Source organism: Anolis carolinensis, chromosome 5 (genome assembly GCF_035594765.1).
Source record: "Anolis carolinensis isolate JA03-04 chromosome 5, rAnoCar3.1.pri, whole genome shotgun sequence".
Lineage (NCBI taxonomy): Eukaryota > Metazoa > Chordata > Lepidosauria > Squamata > Dactyloidae > Anolis > Anolis carolinensis.
The window spans coordinates 31,143,737-31,161,030 of record NC_085845.1 but is presented as its reverse complement, the minus strand read 5'-3'; the positions used below and the strand labels follow the sequence as shown (position 1 = coordinate 31,161,030).

At 37.0% G+C, this 17,294-nt stretch overlaps 1 protein-coding gene across 50 annotated transcripts in view; it reads right to left on the bottom strand.

The window, feature by feature from the left end:
- ank2 (ankyrin 2) overlaps positions 1-17,294 on the bottom strand; it is a 217,994-nt gene that overhangs the window by 22,255 nt on the left and 178,445 nt on the right. For 24 of the 50 annotated variants that reach the window (XM_062981302.1, XM_062981304.1, XM_062981314.1 and 21 more), the window contains 7 exons: positions 16,350-16,472; positions 15,340-15,372; positions 13,554-13,575; positions 4,388-4,462; positions 2,059-2,190; positions 877-1,017; positions 31-313 (listed from right to left, as the gene is read on the bottom strand). In XM_062981302.1, coding sequence (XP_062837372.1) covers positions 31-313; positions 877-1,017; positions 2,059-2,190; positions 4,388-4,462; positions 13,554-13,575; positions 15,340-15,372; positions 16,350-16,472 — 809 coding nt within the window. The other 26 variants (XM_062981284.1, XM_062981289.1, XM_062981278.1 and 23 more) reach the window with 5 other exon arrangements.

The window sequence follows — 17,294 nt, the reverse complement described above, 5'->3', positions numbered from 1 at the left end:
CAAAAGGGACATTGTAGTTAGGATTCTTACAAGTACTCTTGTGTAACAGCAGATGAATCCTCCGTCAGAGTGTCTGGTGTCCCTGAGAATTCTGCTTCCACTCGATCTTTGTGTGTTTGTCGTAGGAGTTCGACAACAGATACCTCTGCTTCAACTCTGGGTGTGCTTTCATGCAAAGGTGAATAGGTGACTGAAAGATCTTCTTCAGAAACAAGTGGAGGGTGATCAGATTTCTCACTATCTTTAGAGAAAGAATGTTCTTCCTCCTTCTTATCCCTTGTGCTATACAGATCTTCGTGGAGTGCTGAAAACCCTAGAGATAAAGTAATAAATAGTAATTGTACAGCATTTCCAAGTAAACCAGGAGGGTCTTCAAAGTCTATATCTAGAAGCAAGTTTTATGGTAAAAACTCAAAATTCCATTCAGATAAAGTTCTCCATATATCTAAAAGTATCTAAACAGCAAACTTTTGTTCAACTTGTATTTTGATCATGCTATGGTATAAATCAAATTGCTAGTCCAACTGAACTAGGGGCAAAGCAGTACGATTCTAATGGACCCTTATATTTCAATGAATCTACTCTAGTGAAAGTCATTGGATTTAGATCTTGTATGTTCAGCTTTTAAGGTTGATTCATTACACCTCCACAACTAGTACACACAACAGCATTTATATATGTTGCCAAAACACACACATACCAGTTGACAGGTCAACATTCAATGGCTTAACATTGGGCGACTCACATTTGAGTTCCTAAACTGCCATAGTAAAAAGCATTTCGCTTGTTTAAATGAACTGACATGAAAACTCTGAGACATATAATCTTTAAAACAAAGTGAAATATTAAGTTATGAGTGTGTAAGCTGCCCCCTACCTTCACTGTGATCCAATCCCATTGACTGTTCAATTTCTGCATAAGTGTGACCATGATTTCGAACCATTTCCACATTACTCTCCATTAGGTGAACAATATCCATTCTATTAATTTTCGTAAGACAATCGGTGAGACTTGAATCTGTGATACAGAAGAAATAGTATTTATGTAAGTTGCATGGGTTTCTCCCAAATTCACAAAAGAAAAAACATAGGGTACCAATCCGTAGTGTCAGTAATTAGATCAATATACTGAATGAAGAGGTGAGTAATATACTTATGAATATACTATATTTGGTATGAATGGGATTTTTTCCCTATTTATGTTCCCCAAGTCTTTGAGACTCAATGGATACATACAGAGTTAATGTATAACACAACCACTCAGTTGCCATCAACCTGATCTAAAAATGGCTCTATTTATATTCTTCAAGATTTAAACTCCTTCAAGAAATAAACTTTTTTTAAAAAAACAACAACAACTTGATTTGCGCATGTATGCCCATTGAGACCATGTCTTATACATTGGCAGGGAGTCACACCTACCAATGTACAAATACGGTGACTGTCTTCTACTGAAGATCTTGCAATTGATCTTGCAAGCAACAACTAGAAGAAAGGCTTTCTCCTCTTGCAAAGATGGCTCCTGAGCCTGCCAATAATATTGCCAAGCTCCTATGCTGACACCAATTTTGTCAAGATTTCAACAAAGGACATCAGTTGTGCTGTGAGAACTACATTACTAATCACACCACCAGTAACTAGTCCATGAGAAATATCTCTTCCCAGTGGATTAATAATAATTCTTATAGTCTCCCTCTGAGCTACTAATTCTTTCTTATTCCAATTCTGATGTCACCATACAGGCTAAACCCTTTTATTTCTCGTTCTTATTCTATCCTTTGGCTGCATTTAGGCAGAGGATCAAACATCCCAGAAGTTTCAATAATTAAACTAATAGATGATAAATTAATTTGAAATTATTAGTAATGTACATATATACCAGTATGTGTGTGTGTGTGTGTGTGTGTGTGTGGTGAGAGTGAATGTTATATATTGCTGCAGCTTCAAGATGCTGACTATATTAAAGTAAATGTACAATTCTTTTACCAGTCTTTAGTCAAAGACCATATAAGATTCGATTTCAGGGAAATTAATCTTTATCTGCTAAAAATGAACATACCTGTGGCATGTTTCCCATCTCTTTCCAGCCAATATTTGAGCAGTGCATGACTCTGGTCCTGCAGTGAATTAGGATTCTCAATTCGGATCTGATGAATTTGTTCTTCTGTGAAATCAAGTTCTCTTGCTAGTTCTGTAAGTACAAATGATTTAAATTACTGGTTGTGTTTTCTTTTAAAATACTTAACACTTACCGGAAAAGGAAAAATAATCTCACTGGCCCCTTAAAAAAAATCGACATTGGTGCAATTAATATGTTTTGAGATATCATCATGAGGCAAAATGTTACAACAAACTAGATTTTTTTGGGTGGGGGGGAGCAGGGGGAAAATTATAGATCACTGATGTAAAATTTCTAAAAAAAAAAAAAAAAAAGAAAGAAAGAAAGAAGAAAAATCCAGATTTATTTAGTTAGAAAAAAATAAAGATGAAATATTAAAATTTTAAAGATGGAAAGTTACTTTGTTACTTTAGGAATATAAAATGTATTTTACATAACTTGGCTTGGCACAAAAGTATCGTGATTGATCTATCAAAGAAAATAATTTACATATTGAATTTACTTTTTCAAATGGAATTACAGAGTCCTAAATCATAAGGAATACATGAACTATATATATGAAATTTCTACGCTTTTGGCCAATCTCTGAAGAGTAGGAAAATCCAACAACAAAATAGAAGAAACCATTAATATTAGTAAATAAAGATTATTTTCCTCCTAATAGCACGTTTTTATTACTCTAAACAAAAATATCCCACAATTCATTTTTCATTTGTATTCTACAAATGCTGGGTGTTTTTTTTAACTGAAAATCCCCCCCCCCCCCGAGTTTTCACATCTCTTGGCAGAAATGACCTTGTCTGCATGATCCTAGTCTTGAGATAGATTGAGGAAGGAGAACTGTAGAAGGTGATGTGATAGTTACAAACTACAGTAGAGTCCACTTATCCAACACTCGCTTATCCAACGTTCAGGATTATCCAACGCATTTTTTCAATACATCGTGATATTTTGGTGCTAAATTCGTAAATTCATAGCATTACTGTGTATTGAACTACTTTTTCTGTCAAATTTGTTGTATAACATGATGTTTTGGTGCTTAATTTGTAAAATCATATCGTAATTTGATGTTTAATAGGCTTTTCCTTAATCCCTCCTTATTATCCAACATATTCGCTTATCCAACATTCTGCCGGCCCGTTTATGTTGGATAAGTGAGACTCTACTGTATTCTAAAACAATAGTAATGGTTTATTTTCCCAGGTGGAAGCACTATCATGAATGATGCGTTGATGGACACTTCATTGAAGAACGCTTTAAATATCTATGAGTATGTTTTTAAAATGACAGTTTTGTCCATCCTTATTTCTAAAAGGGTGTCTGAGACAGCACATCTCAAAATATGACTTCCTTGATGCCACTACAGTTTTAGCTACTAGCTTACCCTTGTTCTCTATTTATGTTTATTTAGAAGATGTATTCTGCCAGTTATCCAACCCATTTTAGGAGATTTGCTTCATTTCCAAACCAGCAGTGTTGTGTTTTTATAGAATACATACAGATGTCTTCCCCATACAACTCCATTAGATGTAAAACATAATTTGACCTATTTTCATTCACATTTCATGCATCTCAGCTGAAAATTAGGGGTTGAAGCTCTATTCTGTTTTCTTACATTCAAATAATGAAGGCATTATTGTCTACCTTCAGATCAATAGGTGAAACACTTTCAGATCTACCAGGTGTGTAAAAATACATCTTTCCTTTATTTGTGCCACAATTTTGCACATTTTTCCAGAGTTAAGCAAGAACAGCATGCCTGTTGCAAAAGTGTAAATCAAATGTTCTAACTGAACTCTCTTCCTCTTTTTTATGATCTCAATTTAGACTGTACAAGCATTCTCCAAATTATGAACAAGATAAGTTCTGTGGGTTTATTCTTAAGTTGAATTTGTATGTAAACTGGAGCAGGTACATTTTTAAAATGCAACTCCAGTCAAAATACATATTTTAAAGCTTTAAATAGCATAGGGAAGGGATAACAGACTTGTGGCATTTGTTTTGCTGTCTGTGCTCCTATTCAGAAGATTTCACCTCACTTTCTGTTCCTGTGATAATTGGATTTTGAAAAAAAAATGGCTTGCTGTGGAAACAAGGATTGGTGATAAAGCTTCAGTTGAGACACCTTTTCCCTATGATAACTCTTTCAGGAGTGAATTTTCCTTCCAAGGGATAGATTTCTATCACTTCCTGTTGTCTCATCCCCGTTCGTAACTATGAGTCATTGGATATCTGGATGTTTGTAACTCGGGGACTGCCTGTATTTTACCTGTCCAGCTGAATCCAAGATGATCAGCAATATGTGCTAGTCTTTCTTCTGTCCTTTCTCGATCATCCTGTTGATCTAAGACAAGGTTAAAGAGAACAGACTTTTAGAAAAGATGGCCTTCTTCAAGAAAGGAGACTCCATAAAATAAGGCCAGTGTTTAAATAGTCCTGCTTTAATGGGAAGCAAAAGGCTACACTGATAATATGGCTACACTGAAAAAATTGATGTACTACTCAGTATTTTATTAATAATAACTACTCAATCAAGTGCAGAAAAAGCTGTTAGGAGTCATGGAAACACTGTCCTAAATTTTATTTTGGAGCTCCTCTTATGTTCCCATACATTTAAAGTGAAACAAAAACAAAACAGAACAAAGAGAGAAATATTTTGCTGGGGCAAGAAATGCATTTTCCATGCCTCTTCCATTAGCGGCAAATAGCCATCACACACACTTGTGGTCCCAGGTTCAGTTTTCTAGTTTGCTTTCTGTATTTTGTGGCAAACTACCTGAAATAAAGAGCATTTCTAAGCTAGTGTATCTCCCTAACTTAATAACATTTAGTGTGATGTTTAACCTTAAGTTTAAATTTAAATGTTTGATAGAGCTTCCCAATTTTTAGAAAGTAAGCATGGAAAAGCAAGAGCATGATTTTTGAGGCAATTTGCACCAAAGCAGCAAGAATGGATAATTTCAGCAGCCAATCTGACACCAGCAAAGTTGGAGTTTTTTTTTCCTCCCACATATTCATTTTGGATCTCATAAAAAGGTTAGGAAAGATGTCAACATTCAGTTTTGATATCTTGTTATTTTTGCTCTTTTGCATTATTATAGTTAGTAAATTTTAAAGAAATGATATGAACATTTGCTCACTAAACTGGACAGAATTAAGTCCATAATCCAATGCTTGAGGATATAATTTAATTAATTTATGTCAAGGAAAGAAGAAAATAAACATATTTTCCCCAATTGCAATGGCATTTGCTTTTGGCACAGATAAATGGATCTGCATATCCAGAATTACAGTACTCTTACCTGTTTTTTCTGTGTTAAAAGTATTTCATGACAAAAAGATTCAACTAGAGTGAAGAAAAATCAAAAACTAAAACTTGCATGGTCAGCTGTACTACAAGTGAAATAATAATGCAGTTAAGTTTGTTAGTGTTAAGCAACATGAACAAATGTTGTGTGCTTTTTAGAACTAAATTCTATTTTGCTATGATTATGCTTCTCATAAGCATTTGCAGTGTGCAATCTTGAGATTGTTTCAGGGACAATAAAATTGCTGATATATCAGAAAACAAACAAAACTCACACAAAACACATTAACAATCACAGAAAGCTTTAAAACAAAAGACACACAGAGAGACAAACTACACACAAGAAGCAAAGGGGAAACAAGAAAAGAAAGATCAAGCAAAGAATTGCGATTCATGACATGCGTAGCAAAGGGTATCCCAATGGCTGTCAAATACCTTCAACATGGTCAGGGACATTTTCATCAGGAATACGCTCAATCAGAGTCTCAATAGACTCATCCCAAATGGGCCTGGTGTCAAAGATGTCCTCGGCAACTGACTGCAGGGTCTCAATGGATGGCACATTTTCAATAACCGAAACTTCTAGGGCACTACTACTTTCATCATCTGAAACTAATTCTTGTTCTTTATCTGACTGTGTAAGTCTATCCACTAACTTGGAAGCTTCATCACTAATCTCTTCAAAGAATTCTATGGAGTTTTTGTAAAGATCAAAAAAATGTTCCTTACTTTCTTTTGAGGGACTAACGTCACTGTGGGAAGCTGAGGTGCTTCTGCTCTTAACAGGTAACCGTGAAGAAAGTATCTTTGGTCGTGCAGTCGGCAGCTCGTCTGATTCTAGCTCAAGGTTCATATCACTCCCCCTCTCTCTGGCCTCTGCTTCTGCCTCAACATAACTTCTAGCTTTGACTGAACGCTTAGCCTTTGGGTCCATGGAGACACTTGTATCAGATTCAGATTTGCTCCTGATGTCTTGTTTCATAGGTAGTGTGCATGTTATGTCAAGGGATTTAGATGACTCTGGCTTCCAAATTGATGTTTCGGTGTACATACATTCTTTCTCAACTCTTTGGAAAACTACTTTGACTGGGATCTTAGACTTTGGTGTGGATGGATCATCTTGTGATTCTTCTAGGTTGTCTGCCAGGTCAACTGAAGGGAGGCATACGGGTTCTGATTGGTGTAATGAGTGGGTTGTAGAGGGACAGGTCTTAACTGGGATTTTGGATTTGCTTTCTGAAGAAGGCACGTTTTCTATGTCAGCAGTAGGGATTTCAATTACAGATTTCTGTTCCTCAGGAGAGGAGTCTGGGGAATCATCCTGTTCAGCATATACAGACCTAGTGATTGTTGAAAAATTTAACTGCACATCAATCACAGTCTGCTCGGGTGATAAAGGGCAAGGCACCTGGGAGCTATCTAACATGTCACTTGTGTCAAGTGTATAAATGGAATCAACATCAGAAGCAACAGTTTCTTTCTTTGGTGATTTTGAAGATGCTGAAATACCCATTTTAATAGGAATTCTAGATTTAATATCCCCCTTTGAGCTAGGTAAGCCATTGGCCTCATCCTCAGATACAGACAGTTGTGAATCTTTTGTATGCATCTCTGCTTTACCCAGTTCAGAAGATGCAGACTGAATTGAGGTTTGATCCTGCTGTGAAGATTCTAGGACTTCGGCTTCTTTCATTTCTTCAGATAATGATACCTCTTCCTGAGAATGTTCTCCCACTTGGAAAAAGTGTAGGTTTTCATCAGAATAATTCCTCTTGGTCATGTCAATGGCACCACTCCTTGTCATTTCAAATAATTTTCCCTCCTGGAAAAGGAAAGGGTTTTGTTCACTCGTAGGTGTCCCTTCTTCTGTAGGAGTCCTGGCTGGTGTAGTATCAGGTGTAGTGCCTTGTGATCGCCTATCTACCATTAAGCCAAAGATTTTTTGTTCTTCCTCTTTTACACGAGCATCAAAAGCATCATCATCTTCACGTATTTGACTCCACTTATCAGAATCCACATCTGTTCTGGTTATAATTACTTGGTTTATTATTTTCTCAGCTTCATCCCTGATATCTTGTAGAGCCTCATCGTCAAGGGATGCAGGGTTTGATCTTGTAGGTGTTGGAGATGGTATTTTATGAAAGATGTCCACCTGTTTAGATTCTATCTCCATATAGATTTCCCCTGATGTCTGATCCCCAGAACCTGGTGATTCTGATCTATACATGGATTTTTTCAAGGTATTTTCTGTTTCACCATAATGATCACCTCTAGATGATGGGTCTGATGTTGTCCTTAGATCCATTTCTGTTCTAATTTGAGTATTAGTAAAAAAATGTTGTGAAGGAACATTTTCATAAGGGCTTGTTATAGGCAGATAACTACTTTCAGCATTGTTTTCTACATTATCTTCACATTCCCCTTTTTGAGTTATTAGAGATGAATATTCTTTGGAGTGCTCTGGACTACAACAATCCCTTTGTGCCATCTCAAAATCATTATCAGTTCCAGCCATATCACATCCTAGAGGAGAGTGATCAGGTGAAACAAAGGTAGCCAATTCATAATTTTGGGGTGTACAGCAATGAGAGGTACCAGGCTGACAGGAAACCTCTGTTGTTCCTGCAAGAAATGGGCCTCTGTGTGGCACATCCTCAGTTGCTGTAAAATCTTTTTCAGAGTCATCGTGGTGATGTGATGTCACTGAGGTTTCATATGACTCAGCTTCCTTTAGAGCACCATCACCAATAGAATGATAGAAAGACTCCTCAGGAGGCATCACAGGGCCATTTGGACTAACTGTATCACTCTCATCTGTGCTGTAGCACTTGGATTCGCTGGCTTGTGCTATGATACTAGCATCTGAGGCAAGTGATGTATCACCAGACATTTTCGTTTCTTCTGTTGGCTTATCTGATTCTGTATTATCCTCTTCAGTACTGAATGCATGCTGTTTAGATTCAATAGGCTGAAAGCCTGTTTCTTCAGGACTAGAACTGGAATCCATATTGCAAAGATGAGGTGATGGAGGCTGCACTCTAATCAGAGGCTCCATTAACAGCCCAGAGTCAGCTTCTTTTTTCAGCTTTGTTAATTCAGGCTCACTTTCAGAAGAGGAAGATGACTTTCTAGTATCAACTGCAGAAGTCACTACAGTAGGTATAGAACTGTCCTCTGTATTACTTGAGGGTGCAATTTCAACTTCAGGAGTAGCTTCCAGATCGGAAGCTGAAGCAACGTCATCTTGTTTGGAATCCTTTTTATAGTCTCTCTTCTGTTTTGCTTCCTGTTCCAGCTCATCAAACATTTTAACTTTAGTCACCATCTTAAACATCTCTTCTTCTGGTGTGAACCTTTTTTTTGGCTCACCTTCTGGATCATCTTCTGGCTCTTCATTAACTTCAGGAATCACAGCCGACTTGGGTATATTTGATAACACATGTGAATCAGTCAATTTGGGTGTGATTTCATAACTAATTTCCTCAGAGCTTGGAGTCTCAGGTGAAAGAGGGCTTTTTCCTGAACTTTCCATAAGTGATGTTTGTTCTAAGCTATCATCTTCAGCACTCCCATCAGGGTCACGTAACAGTCTTGATCTCATAGGTGTGAGTTCTGGGAAATTCTCTGCTTTGGCAAGGATACTCTGAATTGGACCAGGCCCTGGAAGCATGCCAGTCTTTATTCTCTCTTCTACAGGGCTGCTTTCAAGGGAATCATGGCAGGGGGATTCTTTGGTAGGACTAGGTTCAAGTGAGTCAGGAGTCTTACGTGAGGAATTGTCTTCCAGCACTGGGCTTGCTTCCAGAGAATCTTTATGGCTTATAGCTATGGATTCATCTGCAACTGGACTAAGACCTTCACTGTCATTGATAGGAAGTGAAAGTTCCAGTCCTTTACTAATGGCATGGTGCTCCAAGGATGCACCCTCATCTTTCTCTAAAGAAGAAATATGTATTTCTGATAATTCAGTTAAATGTCCTTTATCAGCAGCCACAGATAACTCATCCCTGATAACATCTTTACTAACTGAAGTTGAGCTAGAATCAATACACTTCCCTATCTCCTCTTTGGAGGTTGTAACTTGTTCTTCTGATAAATGGTGGGATTGGAACTCTGAAATCTCTGTGACAGCTTTTAGTTCTTGGTCAGCAACAGTCTTTTCACTTTCATTTGGAGAAAGTCCCTTTGGTGAATGTGTCTCTGCTTTTCGCTGTACTGCACTGGCTAGTTCTGCTTCTTCCATCTGGTCAGCAATGTCTGATTTCTTTAGTGAAAATAAGAGGCTCTCGGGGCTTGTTTCTGGTGTTTCAGCCAAGCCCTCATGCTTGTAACTTTCCTCAGAGCTGTTCTGAGGGGTTCCGCCAAGCAGGCTACCAATTGGAGAATCGGCTATACCTTCATGTTTAAGGCTTTCTGAGCTGCCATCCAAAGCACCACTTTGCAAGGAGAGAGTGGGCAAAAACCCATCTTTCACATATTCTGATGTAAATGTAACATTGAATGGACTGGTCAGAACTTGATCTAAGTGAAGCTCACCTTCCTCGGTAATTGAAATGTTCCGGAACTGTTGGTATTTGTCATTGTCCTCAAGCTCTTCTTTTATGACTTCCGAAAAATCTGTTGATGTCTTTCTGTCTGGACTGATCTGGAGGTCAGGGTCCCCTTGGTCATCAACGACCAGGGCTACAGCCTTAGAACTTTCATCAACAACTGGGGATTTTTTTCCTGTGGTTTTGCTACTCTGCTGTTTTGCCTGCTGTGTGGCTAAACCTTTCTTCAGAGGTATATTCTTTGTTTCCTTTTTCAATTGCAAACCTGTCTCTGCCTGAGGTTCCTGACCCCGTTTACTTTTGGGGCTGTCTTTTTTGGGGGTCTCTTTTTGTGTAAGGGCCTGCTTCTTTTCACTTTCTGCCTGAGCAGTACCTTTCTTAGCTGGCTCCTTGTCAGCAGCTTGCTGTTTTTGCTTGATAGGCTTATGCTCAAAAAGTCCAGCCTTATGCTTTGAGGGGTCTTGACCTGCCTGGAATGCTTTCATCAGTTCACGAACAGACATAGTCTCTTCGAGTCTTTCTGTTTTGGAAGACGGTGATATAGGAGGCTTCTTAGTTGTTGGGGAAACAGCAGGCTTCTTAGTAGTGGGAGAAACAGCAGGCTTCTTAGTAGTGGGAGAAACAGGGGGCTTCTTAGAAGTGGGAGAAACAGCTGGCTTCTTAGTAGTGGGAGAAACAGGGGGCTTCTTAGAAGTGGGAGAAACAGCTGGCTTCTTAGCAGAGGGAGATGAGAGTTTCGATGGAGAGGGAGAAGCTGGAGTCTTTGATGAAGACAGAGAAGCTGGAGTCTTTGAGGCAAGGGGATAAGCTGCAGACTTTGAAGCAGGGGGACAAGCTGGACTCTTTGTTTTGTAAATGATTTTCTTTGTTTGTGAAGGCTTTGTAACAGACTTCTCAGTTGTCCCTTCTTTTCCTGGGGCCCTGACAGGCAATTTTGAACGTCCTTTCTGCTCATCTTCTACTCGCTTCTGAAACGCTTTCACTTTATCTTTGATAAAACCAATAGGAATTTCTTCTACAACAGGAGACACAGCAGTTGCCTTGGCAGGTTGTGCAGGGGCTAAGCCTGACTCTTCATCTAATGACTCTTCAGAGCTGAATTTAGTTAGCCCTGAATGTTTTTCTTTTGCTTGGTCTTCTTCATCATTTGCCTTTGGCTTATATTTTAATTTTTTCCTAACAGTCTTTTTAATTTCCAAGGTAGGTTTGTGCTGCCTTTGTTTCTCTTGGTCTCCCTTACCTGGTTCAGAACCTCTGTTTAAAATAACAACTTCACATTTTTCTCCTACTATGTCTTCCTGAATTGTCTTTGGATGCACTTCATTCAAAGACACAAAAGCTTTTAGATCATCACTGAGGTAATCTACCATTCCAGTAGCATCTTTTGTTCCTTTCTCTGTTTTTCCTTTTCCTATTCTCATTTCTGTACAAAGTGGCTCAGCAACTTCTAAAGGAACATTCTGCTTGGCTTCTTCAATTTCTTCATCGCTTAAAATAACCCATTCTTCTTCTACCAGTTCTCTTCCTGAGTTGGATCTCTGAAGAACTGGTTTTTCTTTCGGACAGCTTCCACTTCTCAGAATTTCATTTACTTTTTCTAAGTCCTCTTTCACTCTTTCCACAATCTCAAAGGGCTCTCCAGGTTCTTCGTCAGCAGCTTTGGCAAAATCTTTCACCTTAATGGAGCCTGGCTTTTCAGATAAGTCTGTTGTCAGGATGGCAGTCATTTTAATTAAATCTTGTTTCATCTCAGAGACTTCAGATAGCAAGTCTGGACTGGCTAGGACAGGAACTTCATTGACAAGGTGACTTTTCAGGATAGATGTTTCTGTAGATTCTGTTTCATCATCATCTTTGATGCAAACAGGGAAAAAATAAATGGAAATCAAAAATAGATTCAAAAAACGTAATCAGGACTGTAATGACTGTCTTTGACAGCAGTAGGAGGGTCAACAAAATGGTCTGGGTATGGTGGACCCACAAATCTGAGGGTGAAGAAAAAAAAGCAAAGCAAAGCAAACAGGGAAAAACTGAAAAGGAAAAGTGGGCTGGAAATAACTTGCTTAATTTCTGCAGTACAGCACACCCACACATACAACACCAAAGCTTTTATAAACCAAGGACACCATAAAAACAAAGGTGAAGGGGGGGAGGAGGAAAGAAATAGTGGATTTTACACAAAGAAAGGCATCTCAAGATTGTTCAGATGTTACAGATCAATGTCCAAATAAAAACAGAGAACAAAGGGAAGGAAGAGGGAAAGACTGTAGTTGCTTGACAGCTGATCTCCTCAAAGAGAAAGCCAGTGGTAGCAAACTTCAGAACCGTAATTAGATTTAGAGATGAAAAGTTTTGTTTAATGAGCAAATATGTAAGTATTTACATTGAACTACGCAGTACTCCATAATAAGTGAAATACATTGATATCTGAGGTAGCTGCAAACCGGCATTTCATCTAAGGGGATTCTAACATCCAAATGATGGTACAGACAAACAGACTTTATTTCAAGAGGCATGGTCCTTTCCTTGGAACAACCTCATTATTCAAACAAATAAGGAATAAATCAAGGGAAAGTAATAATAATTAATGATTAATAAGAATAATAAGAATAATGGAAGGACAACTGGGAGGTTAAATTTAAACAGTGATTGTCTCAACAGAGAATTCAGGGGAAAGTGTAATGAATGACAACCAAATATCTTCACACAAGGTATGTCCGCTCACAAACACAAACATACACACAATATATATGTAAACCAAGTTATTTCCATGCAAAGCAAAGCTGTTGCATACATTGCAGGGTAAGTATCCTTACATTAAAAACAAAACAAAAAACCAGATGATTGTAAATGGAAAAACCATAAAAATCATGAGTTATATACTATGGTGAAGTATTGGTTCTTTTCTGTTGGCAATATATCAGGTTTCTAGTTTTAAAATATTTTAGATTTTACAAAGTATTTAATATTTTTTATAGCTAGAAGGCCCCAGAATGGCATAGGCTCTGTTCACTTACTCTGCTTCACTACCCATTGAAAACATAATTATTTTCTAGACAAAAATTGAGAAATGAACATGGATTCCTGAAATACTTCACCAGAGTACTTGAGGGTTGAAATTAAGGTATGGATCTTTGTTACTTAACACAGTATCACTTTCATATACACACTCATGCATATTGCATGTAGAGTTTTAGTAAGTACTTTAGGAAGTTTTATTTTTTAACGGTGATACTGTAATTGATTTGTAAAATGCAATGGTTTTATGTCAACAGACATACATAAAGAAAACTAAAGAAAACACAATATGGGGATTTTATACAAGCCTAATAGCAATAGCAGGGTAATCAAGGGATGTCAAAAGAAAGGGGAACGCTTAGATGAACTGTCTTAGTACTTTAAGGTCAGTTATTAGTAACAAGTTAAATAATTAAAACAGTTTCTCTCTAAAAGCATATTATTCCATTTCTCTGTTTTACAACTTGAGTATTATTTAGAGATTTTGGTCTATCGCATGCTTAACTTTATCATTAGAAAACTTTTGTATACATTATTATAATTTTTTGTTAAAATCTTACGTTTTTCTGATGACATCTCAGTCTGAAAGAGAACACACAGTAAAACAGTTATAGCATCCCTAAGTAAAAATAACTACTGGGACTTATTACCAGAAACATTTGCTATGTTATGCTAAAGGACATTTAACATAATGCTAAGTTTTTAACTTTGTAGTTTTTTTATACATTGTACATTATAGCTATCTTCTCAATTGGCTTCTGACATGATAAATAAATAAATAAGTCAAGTTAAGGCTGATTCAGTGTACTGCTGTCATGTGCTAATGAAAACCACAGTCTAGTTCAGTGGTTCTCAACCTGGACTCCCCAGATGTTTTGGGCCTTCATCTCCCAGAAATTCTAACAGCTGGTAAACTGGCTGGGACTTCTGGGAGTTGTAGGCCAAAAACATCTGGGGACCTCAGGTTGAGAACCATTGGTCTAGTTCTAAACATACTTAGATCATTTAAGTTAACAGCTTGATTGAGTGTTAAAACCAAAGGAACTGAGATGCAATTATCAATGGTTTTAAATGTGTGAACCTGGGTAGTAGGTACTATATATTTTGTCATTATTATTAGAAAATATAACCAATAATTTGTAAATTTATTACACTTATGCTGAAAGTTAAAATTCAAAATAGTACCACTTAAACTGACATGGAGAATTGGTCAACATGGAAAAGAAGAGTATAAAACATCTTTTTATGCTTACAAAAATCTGCCCCAAGGTGTCTTAGGGTGTCTCTGTCCTTGGAGGTGGCATGTATTTCTCAGCCTGCCCTTTGTGTGCCTCTGATGTTGTGTTATGAGAATGAGTCCCGTGTTCTTCATCCTCCCATAGCTGAGAAGAATCTTTTCTTTTTAGTGTTGCTTAATTTCATTTTAACATTATGACTGGAACCTAAACTATAGTTAATCTTAAGCATTGTTTACTGAAACAATTCCACCTTAAAAACATCATTTGCAGTTGGCTTGTACCATTACTTCAATCAAGATTAACCATCATTTATTAGGATTCTGACACAAAGTTAAACTATAGTTAGTTAAAACCAGAGGTGACAGCTACCATTCTAAGAGGAATCTGGAAACATGAAAATTCAAGGCTCTTTCACATAACACTAAAAGTGGTGGGGGAGAAGACAATAAAGGCTAGCCCTATCCTTTTTCCAACATTGCTGTCACTATGGCTGTCATTATGGAGCTACCACCAAATCTGAGAAATACTTGGAAAGAAGAATGGCAGTGTGTACTCCAGTAAGATGGAGCCCTGTTCTATCACACTGTTATTTTATGTTGTACTGCTCACTTGAAGCAGTAATGCTTTCACCAGTGCAGTTTGTGGTGGCCAGTTTAATGGTGATGAGCAGAAAGGGGGGGGGGGGTCTAGAACAGCCCAGGGCCTGTGAGTTGTACATTTGCTAAACCACAATTAGTTTAGCACCAGAATGAGACCAGCTAGTTTGTCATCTCTCATAATGCTATTATTTTGTTAGCATCCAAAAATGGTACAATCATTTTAATGTTCATTTATGACAAATGAAGACTTCTCACAGCCAGTGGCCAAGATTCCTAATTTAAGAAATGCAAAGAAAAGTAAATACATTCAAAGGAGCATGTACACTGTGCCTTTTTCTACATCCCACCTAATCACCGTAAAAACGACTCATGGCACTTTGGAATTTCTCTTTAGTGTTGTATGATCAAATGAGTAGCAGAAGATTGCTGAACCTCTCTCTATATATGCATGGCTGTTTAGCCCATCATCACAGTCATTTCACAGAATACTAAGGTATTAGAAGAATTACCTCTTCTTCCTGTTCTTGATCTGATTCAGATTCCTTTTAAACCAAATATGCCGTGCAAGAAAAGGGAAAAACAGAGCAAAGAAAAAGAGGATACAGTTATAGGACAAGAATGATTTCTGGTCACATTCAGTTGTCAAGAACTTTTCCCAAAGAAGGGGGGAAAGGGAACATGAGAGTCAGTGCAGTTTAGAAAAGTTAGGAGCTTAGAATTTTTTTAAGGAAGAGGGGTTTTTTTTGGCAAATCTTAGCATTTTGAAGATTGCTATTAGCTATTAAAGAATCTAGAGCATTTTTTACCAAGCCTGAATGTCTTTGAAATGTATCTTATTGCTTCACTGATGGATTAATGGAATAGAATGTTCAAAATGGAATGATTACAGATCAGTATGTGGGAGCAAAAGAAGGTTGTGTAAGAAAACCAAGATATTGAAGTTACTTTGTGATATACATATTCCCTGCCCAAAAGAGTGGATGTAACACACCAAAATTGTGGTTGAAGTATCATGGGAGCTCGGTCTTCCAACCTTGGCTGTTGAGATATATAACTCTTATTATTAGATGGTTGTTATATGCCTTGAAGGCATCTCTGAAATATGCTGACCCTATCAGAGGGTTTTCTTCAGAGGATTTATTCTGAGCATCTCGTATTGCCTTCACCATGGTCTCTCAGAATCCTAGTCCACCACTAAAATTATGACATCACATTGGCATAGTATTAAATATTATTCAGGATATGACTGAATACCAAACTATGATTAATGAATACAAGACTTTTGATTAATTCTGTGTCCTCAGGAGAAATCAAGAACCATTGGAAAATATACTATTCTAATTTATACACTCTATGTAAAAATAAAAATTGCACATAGACCATGACACCCAAATATATCTATAGATAATAATGTGGCAAATAGATTACAAGTTGTGGTGGAATAAAGAACAGCCCTCTCATACTTTGAGATATCTGTTCAATAAATGAACAAACATTGTGTCTTTGTATTGTGAAATACCTTTGTGTAAACTGGTAGTGTGATATTCAGATTGCAAATGGCTTGATGCACTAAGCCCCTTGATGATTTGGGTTCCTTCATGAATGACAAGCGTCCACAAGGTTCTTGAGTTGAGTCTCGAACCTAGTGCAGAAAAATGCAAGCACTTTTAAGTCCTAGTTTATTAATACATCAAAAGGAGATGAAAAGATTCTCATACTCTGTACAGTATCTCTAAGAGTTTTAAACTATATTTAAACTATTATATAAAGTGTATATAAACTACTCAGATAACCACAGATCTAAAATAAAGTCATATTTATCTAGAGATATGATAGTCTTACTAGAAACTTCAAGTGGATTTTAAAAAGCCTGAAATCAATTGTAGCTGATAGTTCCTGGACCTCCAAATAAACTGCTTCACTGAGTAATGTAAAGACAGTCTTTATCCGATTAGAATTCTAATAAACAGAAAGTTTCTTCATTTAGATATTTGTAATTCTACATTTGAATTCACTTTCTTCTCGCTGCAAGAAGCATGAGGCTATACCGTTTATCATACCATATATATACACCATTCAATATTACATAGAAGCCATTTTTAAGGAAACAATTATTTGGTGCTCATTTTGTCATTAAGATAGTTTACAAATAGAATGTCTCTGCTACACACAATTTTGACAGAGTGAGGCAAAAGTGACTAAAAATAAATGCATACGAACTAAATATAATTACATTAAACAATTGTAGTTTAAAATCTGAATTTGTGTTCTAGATCAATGGATCAAATTACATGTGATTATTTGCCTCTGAAGTTTACATAAAAGCTAGGTAGATGTCAATGGCTTGAACTTTATTGCTGTGCCATCATAGTTATTTGCACTGAAAATGAAATAATCTGAAAAAGGTGCAGAAAATCTCTAAGTAGAAAGAAAGTATTCAATTTGTCCATCCAGCAGATAGTGA